The following is a 17642-nucleotide window of genomic DNA, read 5'->3' as shown; positions in this document are numbered from 1 at the left end:
TCTTTCTTGCCTGCAATACAGGTAGTCCTCAACTTACGACTGGTCACTTAGTGAGCATTTGAAGTTATGCTGGAGCCCCCCAAAAAGAGGATTTACGACCGAGATCCAAAGTCCCAGTGGGTGCTCTCCCATAGTCACGTGACCCGCATGTCAGACGCTCAACAACACAGATACATTTGGGGCCTTTTGCAGCATCCTGTGGTCACCTGACTGCATTTTACAACTTCCAGTTTTCGGCAAAACCGCACCTGTAGCAAACCATTGGTTTGCTTAATAACCAGAGCCTTCACTTAACGACTACAGCATTCACTTAACAACAACACCACAGAAAAAGGTGTAAAATCAGATTGATCAGATAATGGCAGGCTCCCTTATAGTCATAAGTCAAGGTGTTCCTGAAAAGTATTTACACAAGCTGAGGCATGTCTAAGAATTTGCTGTTGAGCAAGCAAATTCCCCAGAAAGACTGGAGAAGCTACAGTACATTGATAATTGTGCCGGAGGGGGGGGGGAAGGTGACAGCAATTGCACAATTTTCCGCTTGCACAAGTGACTAATGCTATTTGAAACCAGATTTTATCAGCCAGAGCAGCTCACTGCATGTGGAGAGATGATGGGGAAATCAAGAAAGGAATGGAAGAAAGAAAAGATGTCAACAATTAAGAGATAACCCAACGATGCTTTTTCACAAGGCATTATGGACAACTGGACATTCTTGTTTTTCTTTGAAGATGTTTTGCTTTTCATCCAAGAAGCTTCTTGTGCTCCGACTGGATGATGGGGAATGGAAGGATTTGCCTGAGCAGGGGGTTGGACTAGATGACCTCCAAGGTCCCTTCCAACTTTATTGTTATTGTTATTATACTCCTTGTAGACAGCTGGTCATTTGCATTCTTTTAGAGAGTCAGACTCACTGGAGAAGGGCCTAATGCTGGGAAAGACTGAGGGCAATAGAAGAAGGGGACGACAGAGAATGAGGTGGCTGGATGGAATCACTGAAGCAGTAGGCGTGAGCTTAAATGGGCTCCAGAAGATGGTAGAGGACAGGAAGACCTGGAGGAACGTTGTCCATGGGGTCGCGATGGGTCGGACACGACTTCACAACTAACAACAAGAGAGTCATTGAGGTCACCTGGAGGTTTATCTGTATTGTCAGGATCACCTGAGTAGTGCAAATGGGTCCAGTTGCCTCATGAAAAAGCATCTTTGGGATAACAATGACCTGATGATTGAGAATCTCCATAGACAATCAAGAGATAAAAAGTGAGTTGCCTTCATCATCGTCATATCATCATCAACATCTTATCCTGTCTTTTCTCATAATTGCCATATTAGTTCAGGTGGCAGGAAACCCAGGAAAAAGTGTTTAAAATCATATCGAGATACTTTTCCTTAATTAATTCACTATAAATGAGGTGGGAAATTCCTGTTACTTCAGGGAGACAATTAGTTCAAGTACATAAAGGGAAATGACGAGGAAACTACATGGTCACAGACATTCAGACCAGAAATAACAAGTGCAAGTTGCAGCTGTGTAGATTTTGTTTAAATATAGGAAAAAAATTCCTGATGATGTGTACAAGAATAAGAATAGAATATTTTGCCTACAAGAGTTGTGGATTTCCCATCGCCGGAGATTTTTAAAAAGGGACTAGACAACCTGTGACCCCTTGACTCATCCTTCTCTCCAGAGATCTCAGAGTCCTAGTGGACATTCACTTAAATATGAGCCAGCAGTGTGCTGCAGCTGCCAAAAAAGCCAACACAGTGCTAGGCTGCGTTAACAGAAGGATAGAATCAAGATCACGTGAAGTATTAATACCACATTACAATGCCTTGGTAAGGCCACACTTGGAATACTGCATCCAGTTTTGGTCACCACGATGTAAAAAAGATATTGAGACTCTAGAAAGAGTACAGAGAAGAGCAACAAAAATGATTAGGGGACTGGAGGCTAAAACATATAAGGAACGGTTGCTGGAATTGGGTATGTCTAGTTTAATGAAGAGAAGGACAAGGGGGGACATGATAGCAGTGTTCCAATATCTCAGGGGTTGCCCCAAAGAAGAGGGAGTCAAGCTATTTTCCAAGGCGCCTGAAGGCAGAACAAGAAGCAACGGGTGGAAACTAATCAAGGAGAGAAGCAACCTAGAACTAAGGAGAAACTTCCTGACAGTTAGAACAATTAACCAGTGGAACAACCTGCCTCCAGAAGCGGTGAATGCTCCAACACTGGGAGTTTTTAAGAAGAGACTGGACAGCCATTTGTCTGAAATGGTATAGGGTTTCCTGCCTGAGCAGGGGGTTGGACTAGATGACCTCTAAGGTCCCTTCCAACTTTTTTATTATTATTATTATTATTATTATTATTGTTGTTGTTGTTGTTGTTGTTGTTGTTGTTAATTTCCTTACCGCATTCAGTGCCTTCAATGATAGCAGAACTTCTAATGTACTTGCAGTTTTGCACTTGTTCCTCTTGGTGCAGCTTGAAATTCTAGTTGTATTTTGTATTTTGTTTTTCAGTAAATCTACAAGCCGTAAGAACAGAATACCAAGATGAATTTGCTTTATCAACATCTCCCTCACTAAGTTCAGAAACTAGGAGATTCTGGTTAGATTTGTTTGCTGTTGTCTTTTGGAGTGAATGTTTAGATAACCCAGAAAAATCCAAACTAAATAAATGGCCTTTTATGGTCAGAATTGTATTGCTTGATGAAAAACGATTCCCCACACTATTATAAATTTTCTGGAATGGATCCACATTCTTGGTTATCTGACTCAACTCTTCTTTCAGATGAGTTTTTACAATTCTCAGCAGGTCAGCTTGCTTCCTGCTTACCTAGAAATGGAGTAAAAAACTGGCTCTATTTATCTCAAAAACTATGACTCGGCAAACTACAGGTAATCCTCGACTTACAATTCATTTAGTGACCTTTCGAAATTACAATGGCACTGAAAAAAAAGTGACTTATGACCAATTTTCACACTTACAATCATTGCAGCATCCTCAAGGTCATGTGATCAAAATCCAGACCCTTGGCAACTGACTCATATTTATGATGGTTGCAGTGTCCCAGGGTCAGGGGAAGCAGAGTCAATGGGGAAGCCAGATTCACTTAACAATCATGTTGTCAACATAACGATGACAGTGATTCACTTAACAACTGTGGCAAGAAAGGTTGTTAAGTGGGGCAAAACTCATTTAACAAATGTCTCACTTAGCAACAGAAAATTTGGGCTATACCAGTGATGGCGAACCTTTTAGAGACCGAGTGCCCAAATTGCAACCCAAAACCCACTTATTTATCACAAAGTGCCAGGCCTGCATCAGCATTGTGGAGCCCTTGGGGGGGGGGTGGCCCACTGGGTGGGCGTGGCTGCAGTGGTCATGGCAGACTGGGTGAGTGTGGCTGGGGCCAGGGCAGTGGGGGCCAGTCCCTCATCATCTCCGGGGAATCCCCGGAGGGCCAACGCCGCTTGCTTGCTCACTTCCTGCCCTGTCGCTTCCAAATGCCACGTGCATGCTACTCTGGCGAACTCTGCTGGGGCAATGGCGCGTGTGCCCACAGAGAGGGCTCTGAGTGCCGCCTCTGGCACGTGTGCCATAGGTTCGCCACCACTGGGCTGTACAATTGTGGTCGTAAGTCGAGAAATACCTGTATATGTAGGATATTACATATTTAGCAGTAATAACCTCGATTATAGAAAAAGGGAGCGGAATGAGAACTTTTGTACACAAACGGATCTCTTGTTCAACCGACAAATGTACTGGACCTTTTTTTAAATCTTGTATCGTGTATATCCTTTTTCACACTTAAAAGGCGCAAACATTCAGGACTGCTGAATATAAGCATTAGCATCAGCAAAGTGCCCGTAGTGTATTCCAAAATTAGTTAAAATATTATAAAAGGTATAGTAATTAACAGCTGTAATGACAAATAATTAAATAATACATGTCATGAAGCCAAGGTGAAACACATTGCCTGAAAGGAGAACTTACCCAAAGTAGACACTTTGAGAGAAGAAACAGCCACAAAAGGGAACAACTGGAGTGCAGAAAAAGAGAAGTATCACAGGGAATGGAGCAAAAAACAACTGACTCAGTTGGACACATGTGTCTGAAAAGACATGAGGTCTTGTTGGTGCCAAATAAGTCCAAAAAGAAAAAGGAATTTCCATCACAGGCTGTGGAGGTGCATATAATATAATTGTCAATATCCAGCTCAAGGATCCAAATTAATCACCAGGTTCATTCCATTTCCAAAAATCTTACTGTTTATTGAATACATGGCACGGTACTGTCGAAGCAAAATTCACTCTGAGGTTTCAAGACACCAGATCAAAGAATTACCGTAAACAATAGTCTTTTTGCCCAACCCCCTGCCCTCTCACATAGTCCCGATAAATAATTTCAGTTTGTTATGGGAACTATCTGCTTCTCTTCCACACCTGCTGCAGTTTCCTTGGAAATGGTTCAGGCTCTCACGGTCTTCAGCAAAATCAAAAAGGTTTCATTTCTCCATCTAAACACTTCTAAAGCAACACCTCCCCCCCCCCAATTTTAATGGCAGGTCAAAATGAAGAGGCACGTAGCTGCCAAAGTTTCATTCTTGACAATAATTACATTATATGCCGTGCAGCATATAAAAGAAGACAGAACCAAGATGGAATTGAGAAACTTCAGGATTCAGACTTGACTTCTCCCAACAGCCTGGCCGAGTACATTTCATTTATTGGCTTCTCCCTGGATATCCATAACTATCCAGTCCAAGTCAATAAATTTTTTCCCAGTTTCTATGGACAAAGGCAGCGATAACATTGACACAGGAATACAGTGCAAGAACCTTTAGCAGATAAAAGTAAGTGACACCTCAGCCTTGGGAAAGGAGAGAAATAAAAGAAACTCAGAATCATCCCATGCTGGTTCTGTATGGTAGAAGAGACTGCAAAGGGAAATTGGCAGGTGTTCAGCTCTGTTATTATACCTGGCAACAAAAGTAGAATTCCAATAATAGTTGACAGGTCTGTTTCCTGACTTTGAAGGGCTGACGGTCTCATAGCTTTAAACCAAAATATACACTTTTAGCTTTAGCACTTCCCCTAAGCGGAAAAGGATAAATTGAACCAACTTGGTAGAAAGCACAATGCAAGTACTGTACACATGTTTTAAAAAGAAATTTATTTCCGGTTTCCTGTATTTATCGGGTACACAAAAGTAATATGAGACTGGAACTCTCTTTTCTTTCTCACCTTTTCACTAAGTTCTTTGGATAGGAACATCAGCAGAGCTTCAGTTCTGAGGCTGCACCTAGCTCAGGGGTAGGCAACCTTGGCTCTTTTATGACTCGTGGACTTCAACTCCCAAAATTCCTGAGCCAGCCATGCTGAGAGGAAAGAGAGAGGTTTCCAAGCTGAGCCATGCTGGCTCAGGAATTCTGGGAGTTGAAGTCCACGAGTCATAAAAGAGCCAAGGTTGCCTACCCTTGTCCTAGCTCAATAGTGCCAGAAACTGAAATCACAATTGGCAGTGTTGGAAAAGAGGCACCCCTCTGGTCACAGAGGTGGAAGAGGGAGCACATTCTTAGCCAGTGATGGTAGAAAAGCCCCACAGTGAGATACGTGGCAAATAAATTTAACAAACAAACAAACAAACAAACAAACAAATAAAGCACAAATAAGCTACACTGAAGAAACTTCCAAGACTAGAGCGTGGGGTGGGCTGCTCTTCTGTCTATCTAGTTGTCATATACAGTGTATATTTATTTATTAAATGACATATGGCTGCCCATCTCACCAGAAGTGAACCAGCATTGTACAGCAAAAAATATGAAACAATTAACATGTCAAAAACAGTCATATTAAAACTTAAAAACAAAAACAAAACATAAAACACACAAAAGATTAGATCAGCAAAAGATGCCAACTTTATCCTAAAATTAAGGTCACCAAATTCATTGAAGTTCTTCAAGTAGCACGTTGAATTTTTGGAAAGTATATTCCTTGACTTTCTCCGCCCTGAACGTCGTCTTGCTGGTTGTCTTCCATCCAAGGCAGGGAATTCATTCCTGGACTACAGCCACTTACTTTACCTGCCTGGAAATGGAACAATCCCAACGGAGACGTCACTTCCCACTCTTTGCTCCTATTGATTGGGTGCCCGCTGTGATCTCCTCAGAGGCAACATGGCTGCACGGACTGGAACTTGGGACTGTTGCCTTTCCCAATTTGGAGGCCTTTTGTGGCTCTTGTGCTGGATTGGGGATCTGGCCTAAAAATGGGAGACAAGGAGGTGGTTTCAAGAAAAGTCTGTGGATGCCAGTTGCTAAATGGCTACTTGCCCTTCTCTTGCCCTAATTCCATGCAAATCGTCCCTTCTCTTTTCCTTTTGTAATTCTTCTCCTTCCTCCCAGTTCCAACTCAAACCATTCCCCTGATGAATCTAGAACAAGGAACCAGAGAGACTGGATGCATCTAGGGCAGGGGTAGGCAACCTTGGCTCTTTTATGGCTCGTGGACTTCAACTCCCAGAATTCCTGAGCCAGCCATGCTGAGGGGAAAGGGAGAGGTTTCCAAGCTGAGCCATGCTGGCTCAGGAATTCTGGGAGTTGAAGTCCACGAGTCATAAAAGAGCCAGGGTTGCCTACCCCCGATCTAGGGCTTGTTTACAGCAAAATTATGTTCTTTTTGACAGGACTTTATGGATAATATGGAATGGCTGAATGGCATTTATGCAGACTAGAAATATTAAACGGTGATGTAGGAATAGTAGTTCTGGTTCATCATCTCACTTTCTTTTCTGTGGCTTAACCTCTCCCATCTGGAAGCACCAACAATTAGTTTCACTAAGGTCAATCTTCTCAGATCTTATTTTAATCAACCTGGAATGTTATTCTTTGCTTCCCCATTCAACAAAGTTGAACATTATTTTGAGTATTCAGGATTCAAAACCAAACTATCCCCTCTCCCACTCTCTCTCCACTATCTCTCTCTCAAGAGAGAGGGAGAGGGAGAGGGAGGGGAAACGAAGCAGATGGAAGAAAGAAGAAAGGGTGAGAGGGAAGGAGGACGGATGGAAGAAAAAATGCTCAGTCCAATTTATCTCCCTTCAGTTCATGGACGAGGGTCTCTGGTCCATTCTGACACGATCTCTAGAGGTTCAAACATTCTACTCTCATATCATTATCACCTTTCTTGGCCATTTTCCTAATAGTCCAGTTTCACGATCTTCTAATTCTATCTCATACAAATGTCAGCGCTCATGAATGTTCATAATTAGCCTCGCAATCGTCTCAGCTATCTTGCTTTTATTGTTGTTATGGTCTTTCAAGCCAACTGTGACTGCGTGGACCAGTTTTCTTGGCAACATTTTTGCCTAGTACTTTCTTCCTGGGGCTGAGAGAGAGGGAGGGAGGGTCTGGCCCAAAGTCATCCAGGTGGTTTCCATGCCTAAAGGGGGACTAGATATCCCCCATTCCTAGTCCAGGCCCATTAAGGATTACAGGTAGTCCTCAACTTACAACAGTTCATTTAGTGACCGCTCAAACTTACAACGGCACTGAAAAATGTGACTTATGACCATTTTTCAGTTACCACCTTTGCAGCATCCCCAGGATCACATGATCAAAATTCAGATTGCTCAGCAACTGGTTCATACTTACGATGGTTGCTGTGTCCCAGGGTCACGTGGTTCCCTTTTGCGGCCTTTTGACAAGCAAAGTCAATGGGGAAGCCAGATTCACTTAACATGTTACTAACTTATCAGCTGCAGGGATTCACTTAACAAGGGTGGCAAGAAAGGTCGTAAAATGAGGCAAAACTCACTTAACAAATGTCTCACTTAACAACAGAAATTTTGGGCTCAATTGTGGTCGTAAGTCGAGGACTACCTGTACTGTATCCTAAACTGGCTCTCTTTCTCCATTTCTGCCCTTCAGCAAATAAAATTCAGTATAGTTAGCAAACGCAGTCAACAGAGAACGGTGTGATCTTATTCAATAGAAGGAATGGGCCACTTAAGATCAAGCTGCATGTCCTCCCTGCACTTATTTTCTGAATTCCTTTCACACATTTTTGTGTGAGTCACTGTTGACTCATTGCGACTAGACAAGACCTTGCAGTTCTCTTGGCAAAGTTTCTCAGTTTCTTCTCCTGGCTTTCTTCTTCTTCTTAGGCCTGAGAGAGAACGACCGGCCCAAGGTCACTCAGTTGGCTTTGTGCCTCAGGCCAGACAAGAGATCACAGTTTCCCCGCTTTCATGTGCTTTAATCATGATACCAAACTGATGCTTTCTTCCAAGCCTAGTTGTTGAAAATCAACCAAATAATAATAATAACAAATGTCCTAAAATAAATTTCACATTGAGAGAGGAACACTCTGATGTTCCTCCAAACCTAGGATAAATTTTAAAAAGCCTCCCCTCTGTCAACTTTGCCTCAGCAGCCTGCTCACTGCAACCCTTGCTGTTACAGTTGCGAATAAGATGATGTGTTCAGCCCTGAGGTAACTGAGGTTGCTCAAGGTGGACCTTCAGACACGGAACAAGCGTGGCTTTTTCCTCCATTCCCAGAAGCTCTTCTCTGTCAGAGCCTCCTCTGCATCCGTTTACCTTTGGGGCCTGCAGCGGCTGGCGTCTGATTCTCCAGCAATGACTCAGGCTGCTCCGACCACAACTTGTAGCCAGGATTACTAAGGAAACGCTTGCTCAAGCCACAGTTCAGGCACTGCACAACAGTCCACCGCTGATGACGGCGCTCTATTTGGAAACGTGAAAGAACGAATCACCGGGAATACAGAAGAACAGAAGACGCCCTCCCTTCCCGCTACTCCCCAAACATATGGGTAGTCCTTGACTTACAACCATTTGTTTAGTGACTGTTCAACGTTACAAAGACAATGGAAAAAAGTGTCTTATGACTGTTTTTCACATTATCACAGGGTCACGTGATCAAAATCTGGATGCTTGGCAACTGACATGTATTTATGACAGTTGCAGTGTCCCAGGGTCACGTGATCACCTTGTGCCACCTTCTGACAAGCAAAATCAATGGGGAAAACCAGATTCACTTAACAACCGGGTTACCAACTTAACAACTGCAGGGATTCAATTAACAACTGCCGCAAGAAAGGTTATAAAACATTGAACTCCTCACCCCTTCAGTATGTTATAAATCACAATCCCCAATTAACTACTTTGGCGAGCTTTCTAAAGACAGCTTTAGCCAAAACTTAGGTAACTTGACCTTGGTTCCCAGAGAACAGTTATTGTTAGGTCTAAACTAAGAGAATGCATCTCTCCTCCCCCTATCACCGTGGCAACCAAAAACGAAATGAAGATGGCTGCAGCCAAATTCATTTGAAGGTTGACACTGTTATTATTATCTGTCTCACAAAATTTAGTTCTTGTCTTCCTGTAGAATCATTTTTCTGATATGATCTACCTCTCACGGCTGACAATAAAGGATTTTTAAAATCGCTTGATCATCTGCAAAAACCTTGATGATAATCTAGCGGTTTGCAACGGGAAGCACCAGGGGTTCAGCAGAGCTGAAGTGGCTTTTGAAGACAACACACATATTTTAGAGATTGATTTCACAAAATATGTTTACCTTCAGGATTGAAATTAACCCATTTGTTTTGATTCACACAACCTACTAAACTGGTATTTCACAATACTAAGCCAGATAGCCAACCCACCCCAGACACTTCCCAAATTCTCAAGTTTATTAAGTTGGGCACTAGTTAACCTGTTTAAGCGACCTGTTAAGAATTTTGTGTGAACACAGCTATCTCCTTACTACTTTTCCTGACAATTCTGTATGTTTTATGTAGCTGTACATAAAGATGGAATCAATTTTAAACCTCTTCTATTTGCTTCTGAAGGATGGATCATATAAAGCCCACTGTGGGCTTTCAACTCTTTGAAGGAAGAGGCACTAGTAAAACAGTGTGTACACCCACAGGCCATGAAAACTCCAGATGTTTGTCTCTGTTGTGCAGATGCCAACCCGTTCTGTATGAAAAATGGTGCCAGCCAGAATGGATCTAAGGATGAGATGGAGAAGAGAGACCTCCCAAGGCTCAGTGTCATCTACATATCATTTCCCAAAGAAGCTCAAAGCAAGCCTATAGATCTATAGATGTCACTAAGCAAACTCTTGAGTCTCTCTTCTCCATCTCAACCCTAGCATCCATTTACCCCAAGGGGCAGAGGTGTCAATCATATCAGATTCTAGGGCAAGAATAATACCAAGGAGCATCCAGAAGCGAGGAGGAAAAGAATGCAATACTGACTTCGTTGGCGAACTGTTGAGCTGATTCCAGGAACAAGAAGAGAGAAGCAGGATTTGCAGATGGTCCTTTTCACAGAAGGATCCCTGCACACAAAATCAGGCGATCAATTAATTTGCAGCACTCAATTACCCTTGATAACTGAGGACTATCTATACTATTTATAACCAGACACTGACAGGGTGTTCATATCAAACTAAGCTATAATGTGCTTTTGGTTAGGGAAGAATCTAGTTTTGCCTTAATAGGATATGTGAGCTTCATTGTGGCTCAGTGCAAAACGTGAATCTAGCCAAATGTAACATCTTGGTTAGCAAAGTTGTGCTATAATGAGAGGTATGAACAGAATCACTGAGTTCATAGCCAAAGTGAGATGGCAACCATAAACCACCCAGCTCTTCTAAATCATTGTTCGCCATTTTAAGAGGTATGGACTTCAGTTCCCAGTATCCCAGCATGCAGGCTGAGGAATTCTGGGAGTTGAAGTCCAAATCCCCTAAAGTTGCCAGATTGGGAAATACTGATCTAATTCAATCTGGTCAATTTCAGTTTTGACCCCTAATGTAAGATTTAGAAAACAGTAAAAGAAGAGAGCGAAAAGAAGAGGAATTGAGAAAGGACTAATTGGGAAAAAGCAATGTGACTTCTATATTGGAGCAGTAAAGGGCAAAAACTGTATCATATGCCAAAAGTTGATTGAGATCTCAAGGCAGCCATGAATTTATCTGTATGATAATAGTAAAACTAATATTTTTTTTGTTGCAAATTATGAAGTACAGACAAACCTTTGATCTATTTATTGTGGTCTCATGAACTCCAATTTCCCTCCTAAATATGGATACATTGTTAATAATTACAAAGCGTTCCCCATAAAGAACATAAGAATAAATAAAGCATTAATAAGGCATGTCAGATTATAAGTAGATTTTTAAGAAAAAAAATTGGCAACAAGGAGAAAACAGGTTCAAAAGATGGGAAGAAAAATGCTCCATTTGTTGCTGGATTGGAAACAATATCTTACCCTAGAAATTAAAGGTTTTATACCCTGCTTGTAATCACCTTCCACAAAAGATGGCTACTCATGTATTCAAGATGGACAGTGAATGATATTTATATGTTACTTATATGTAAGGGTGTAGATCTATACCAGGGATAGGCAACCTTGGCTCTTTTATGACTCGTGGACTTCAACTCCCAGAATTCCTGAGCCAGCCAGGCTGAGGGGAAAGGGAGAGGTTTCCAAGCTGAGCCATGCTGGCTCAGGAATTCTGGGAATTGAAGTCCATGAGTCATAAAAGAGCCAAGGTTGCTTACCCCTGGTCTATACATATGTTGTATACAGTATGTTTTAAATGTGTGTTATGTATGTGTACACTTTGAGAGGAAGCAACTAAATTTCATTTTTAATGTGTGCCATTGTGCCCACAGGAAAAAATGACAATAAAGGTTATCTACTCACTGTCTCAGGACGAGCCGTCGGCTGATGTTGTTTTGGGTTTGACAGTAGAAACGAGCCAACTCTTGGTTATTTGGGTTTTGGGCAAGCACACAATGCGCTGCCTGTGTAAGAAAGAGAAATATCCTTACCGCCTCCCAGAGATATCTAGGCTAAAGTCATCCTACACACTCTGGTTGCCTCATAACAAAGGGATCTTACGGAGAATCAATCTGATCCTATTAAGGCTTTGGTTGTAAAACATGTAAAGAATCTTAGCACATCTTAAAAGCTACATCAATTTTTGGGGGTCAAAGCTCGAGTAGCATAATATGATCACTAAAGTAAGGAGGTGTCTTATTTTACTACAGGACATTTAGTGGCCAGATCCTGAAAGGACACGTCTTTAAGAAGGTCTTTGTTGATTCTTACTACTTGGGCATGCGGCTCATTCTTGGTGATTCCCACTTTAGGGAGACTGACATTATGTCTTTTGTATTGTGGGCAATCTCCCTTGAAAGTCAAATGAGCCCCATAATTCAGGGATTCCCAACTCCTGGCCCCGTGTGGAACCATTAGGAACCAGACCCCGAAAACGGTGGGTGAGTGAGGCACGCATACAGCTGCATTTGCCGAAGGGGCGGGTGAGCGCACACGTTTGTGCAAGTGGCAATTGAGCGGGTGCACGCTCACGAAACCATCCCCTCTCTTTCCCTGCCGCCGGTGCTGCCAGGACACAGAGCCGGGAAGGTTGGGGACCGCTGTCATAGTTGATTGTTTTCCAAAGCAAGTAAAGATGTAATACTTTCTTTTTGTGGTTGATTGTACAGCTATCTGGATCTTACAATAATATTCTGGTTTATTGACTGGAAAATTCTGGGAGTTGAAGTCCACATATCTTCAAGTTGCCAAGGTCTATAGCAGGGGTGTCAAACTGCCAACCTGGGGGCTGGATGCGTCACGCGGAAGCCGCGCCCACCCCAGCTCCGCGGTACTTCGCAACACGTCACGTGACGAGTTAACACCCCTGGTCTATAGGATCATTATGTGAAAACAGGATCAAATTTGTAATGGAGGGGGAGGAGGGAGAAGTTGGAAAACAAATTTAGGGTTGTGAAGAATCCAGAAAAAAAAAAATACTCCACTACAATCCTATAGAATCCTGCCAACTGCTCCATTCTTAACCCCTCCTCCCTCTTGGTCATGTGACCAAATCTGATACAGAGCCAGTCCGCTCTGTGCTTCCCAGTTTATATATATACAGGAGCGTTTAGCAGGGACATATAGAGATCCCAAGCAACTAATGCACAATTAGTTAAATAGGCACATGCCCTGATTTAACTCTGGGGAGAATATGCACACGTGCAAACACATGTAGATGTACCACATTACAAGAGTAGGAACGTGGACATACACACAAACATGAGCAATTGTATTACAGAAAAAAAATAGATGCCTCCTATAGGTGCTGTTGGGAAAGGGGTTGGAAAAAATTCCAGAAACCATGCTGTGCATGTTGTCTCTACATTGCTTTTCAAGGAACTGTCTTTCTGACTGTACCCAAGAGAAAAACATGCATTTCACATGCATTTGTGAGCAAACTGGAAACTGAGGCATAGCTAAGGGTCACTTCCCGCTACACCCCCCGTTTTAAACAGCCTAGTAAAATTAATTCCTACGCCAGGAAATTCTTCTCACCTGATAGAGGAAATTCAGTCTCTGAAACGCTTCTTTGTCCTTTATCATGCTGAAATGATAAAGGTATCTTAAATTATTTAAGTGACAAAACAACTGACAGCATGCAAAAAAGGGTTAGATCAACAACAGTACTTTTTTTAAAAAAAAGCTTTGCTTATATGGATTGGAGTTTTAGAGTTGGAGGGATATCACAATATATGAGGGCCCAATCTTTTTGACCCAGTGGGCATATTACAGGGGCTTAGTTGTCACAGGGGGCTCTGTCATTCACAGCACTACAGTCAGGGTGTCCACTCTCAAAACACTAATTAAACTAAGTATCACTTGGTTGAGTTGGACAGCTATAGACATTGAATGAATAAATACAAATAAATGAACCAGAAAGTACAACAGGGGGAGACTGTCCCATATCAATAGCAATAGCACTTACTTATGTACAGCACTCTCTAAGTGGTTCCAGAGACAGCCTATTGTCCCCCAATAATCTGGGTCCTCATTTTACCGACCTTGGAAGGATGGGAGGTTGAGTCAACCTTGAGCCAGTGAGGATCGAACTCCAGGCTGTGAGTTGAGTTTGTCTGCAATGCTGCATTCTAACCACTGTGATACATGGCTCCACCTTTTTTTTTTTAAGGTCCCAAGAACATTTGCTATCTGTCCAGATCAATTTTCCTTTTTTATGGGCAGACACATTTACCAAGGCTACCAAATCAGGGCTGTAAAACTTTAGATAACCACTGTCAAATATTTCAGAGTTTTCTGTATGCACCATGTAGCTATCTAGGTTTGACAATTTTGTTTATTGATTTCTGAGATTTATCCCCATCTTAATCCTTAATAGACTTTATGCAATTACAGAATATAATAGAAATAAGACAGTAGTAACAAATACATCCTAGAGCACGGAGAGTGGAGAGAAGGAGGGAACAACGCAGGCAGGCTCAACTACTCGGGAGGAAAGCGTCCCGCCCCACTCCACAAGGCACACCTGGATAATGAGATTTAAGGAGATGCTGTGGGGAGAGGCATTTGACGGGAACAAAAGCTGATTCCTTGGAGTTTTGTATGTGTTGTTGCTGATCTCTTGTTCTGTGACTTCTGCTTGGAAACCCGGAAACTCTGACCATTGGACTGGCTGACAATATTGCTTGGATGTTTATAAATCTCGGACTGTATTTTGGCTTCCCTTTTGAAACTGCTCAGGCAAGTGTGTATTCACACAGACTCGTTAGATTTATGATGTATGTGTCATTTCCTTGTTATCTCCGTGGCCTTGAGTAAATACCTCTCATAATCAGACTATATGTGAAACTACTTGCAGCCAGAGGCGCTGAAGGTGTGTGTGTCTTCCTGTGTTTGGAGGCTTGCCAGAAACGTGGGAGCATTTGGGGAAAATTTGGAGCAATTAAAGGACAGTTTGAATTGCCAGCTGACTGCATTGCCTCTGTGCTGTGCCCTGGGTCATCACATAATGGGTCTGGAAGCTAAACCGTATGATGCACACTTAAAGAACTAGGCATGTTTAGCCTAACGAAGAGAAGGCTTAGGGCAGGGGTGTCAAACTACCGGCTCGCAGACCGGATGCATCATCCGGAAGGCGCACCCACCCCATTGCCGGCAATGGCAAAACCGTCCCGATACGTTGTGCGACGCCATGTGACATCGCGAGTTTGACATGTCTGGCTTAGGGTGATAGGATAGCTATCTTTCAATACTTGAAGGATTGTCACAGGGATGAAGGGGTTGATTTATTATCCAAAGCACCCGAGAACGGACAAGAAGCAATGGGTGGAAGCTTGTCAGAGGGAGGCCCAACTTGAAACTAAGGAGAAATTTCCTGATAGTGAGAATAATAGTCAATGGCACAGCTTACCTCCTGGAGTTGTGGGTGCTCCATCGCTGGAGGTTTTCAAGAAAAAATTGGACAACCATTTGTCCAGGATGGAATAAGAACTCCTGCCTTGGGGCAGAGGGTTGTATTAGAAGACCTCCAAGGTCCCTTTCAGCCCTATGATTCTATGATTGATTAATTGATTGACAGACAGATCTGTTTAGGAAATCTTAATAATAATAATAATAATAATAATAATAATAATAATAATAATAATAATAATAATAATAATAATAATAATAATAATAATAAAAAGTTGGAAGGGACCTTGGAGGTCATCTAGTCCAACTCCCTGCTCAGGTAGGAAATCCTATACCAGTTCAGACAAATGGCTGTCCATTTTCTTCTTGAAAACTTCCAGTGTTGGAGCATTCACCGCTTCTGGAGGCAGGTTGTTCCACTGGTTAATTGTTCTAACTGTCAGGAAATTTCTCCTTAGTTCTAGGTTGCTTCTCTCCTTGATTAGTTTCCATCCGTTGCTTCTTGTCCTGCCTTCAGGCACTTTGGAGAATAGCTTGACTCCCTCTTCTTTGTGGCAGTCCCTGAGATCTTAGTCTCTTAGATACCATGTAGGGCTTTAAAAGTAGCTCCCAGCACCTCAAACTGCACTTTGAAACACATTTCTAACAAGTGCAACATCTTCAGCAATGGTGCACGTATGTCAGAAACATGAGTGACTCATTCATCCAACCTCAGCAACTTTAAGATATGTGGATTTCAATTCCCACAATTGTCCCCAGCCAGCATGAGACACATGGTATCATTTTGTTTCTCTCAGTTCCCCCTTCCCTAAATTTGGAATAGCAAAATTAAAGGATGCTACAACTCCACCCCCAATGAATTGTTACAATCCATTAACTCTTAATTTTGCAGGGAGGGGACAGGAAAAAAAAAAAGTCAAATAGAGACAGTGCTACAATGCAGCTTGATTCTCCTAAAAGGGATCTGAGATGTGCAAGAGCACATAGGTCTTGCCACTTATAGGCCTTCTTCACAATACTGTTTTGGCCCTTCTGACTTATATTGCATCCATCCAATGCCAGTCTTTTCCTTAGCCCTATAGAATAGATAATGTGGGTATCAAACGGCTATGAATTCAAATCATTCGCTTCAAATCACTCACCTGTGTGACTTGGAGACCAGCTTTCTTCTTCTTCTTTTGCTAAAGAAGCACAGCCTTTTTTAGTAGACAGAGGATGAAATCTTGACCGTGGAAAGAGGAAACAACCTGATAGTTACAGAAACAAAACAAAGCAAACTCCTGTAAGAAATTGGGGGTTAAATTTTCTGCATTCCTTTATACTCCATAAAAATAAAAACAACAACAACAGAGGATACAAGGCTATTATTATTATTATTCCTTCCTTTGGGCTTAGCCCTTGATGACCCATATCCGACTTTACCCCTGTCGTCTGATTGCATTGGTCCAAGTTGATTAAAGTGCCATAGAACCGGCTTCCTAATTCCGCGCGCAGAGTCTCTCTCCAAGTCCGTCGCTCGAAGCTACCGGAGCGCATCTTTTTTTCCGGTTTCGTGGCACAAAGGCTTCTGGGAAATGTAGTGCCTTTTCATTCCATGGAATTGAACTACAACAGGGAGGTAGCGTTCGGGTTCGAAATAGGAAAGGGGCTTGGGGGGGGGGGCGTCGTCGTAGCTGCGCATGCCCCGTAGTTTTCCCCATAGGAAAAACGTGTTCTGCTATCTCAGAGGTAGGCAACCTCGGCTCTTTTATGACTCATGGACTTCAACTCCCAGAATTCCTGAGTCAGCATAGCTGACTCAGGAATTCTGGGAGTTGAAGTCCATGAGTCATAAAAGAGCCGAGGTTGCCTACCTCTGTGCTAACTTAACGTAAAGATTATTGAATGCCCAGATAAGGGAATCTTTTTTTTTTTAAAGAACCCTCGGCTCTTTCCCCTTCGGCTCTGAATTTTGCAGGGGAGCATCTACGGGTAAAGTGGGCCGAAGCCTGCAGAGCGCCCCCTTGCGCACGAATTAAGAAACTCGAATGCATTAATTAAGTCTGGCTCGTGCGAGTGTGCCTTCGACTCGGTGTTGACTCCTAGTGACAGCCTGGAGATGTCCCTGCAGATTTCTTAACAAGGTTTCAGGACTAGTTTGCCATTGCCTCCTTCCTAGGGCGAAGAGAGCACGACTGGCTCAAGGTTACACTGCTTGGCTTGTGCCCAAGGCAGGACTAGAACATGGTTTCATGGTTTCTGTGGTGGTGCCTTGAGCATTACACCAAATTGGCTGTCTGAAATAGGTTACTAGCACTCAAAATAATTGCTTAGCATTGCATGCCTATTCCATACCACTTGACTATGTGCC

General features: G+C 42.6%; 1 protein-coding gene across 1 annotated transcript; it reads right to left on the bottom strand.

Annotated features, from left to right (window-relative positions):
• Window positions 1-5784: 5784 nt before the first annotated feature.
• Window positions 5785-16466, bottom strand: RPP21 (ribonuclease P/MRP subunit p21). Its single transcript, XM_015825504.1, has 6 exons — window positions 16435-16466; window positions 13421-13469; window positions 11747-11847; window positions 10291-10373; window positions 8606-8752; window positions 5785-6268 (listed from the first exon to the last, which is right to left on the bottom strand). Exons 2-6 carry the CDS (start codon window positions 13466-13468, stop codon window positions 6123-6125), a joined length of 525 nt encoding a protein of 174 aa, XP_015680990.1. The 5' UTR covers window position 13469; window positions 16435-16466; the 3' UTR covers window positions 5785-6122.
• Window positions 16467-17642: the final 1176 nt, after the last annotated feature.

The sequence above is a fragment of the Protobothrops mucrosquamatus genome, unplaced genomic scaffold (assembly GCF_001527695.2).
Source record: "Protobothrops mucrosquamatus isolate PMUCROS unplaced genomic scaffold, P.Mucros_1.0 scaffold2668, whole genome shotgun sequence".
Lineage (NCBI taxonomy): Eukaryota > Metazoa > Chordata > Lepidosauria > Squamata > Viperidae > Protobothrops > Protobothrops mucrosquamatus.
Note: the sequence above shows the minus strand (reverse complement) of the source record. Positions and strands in the feature narration are given on the sequence as shown.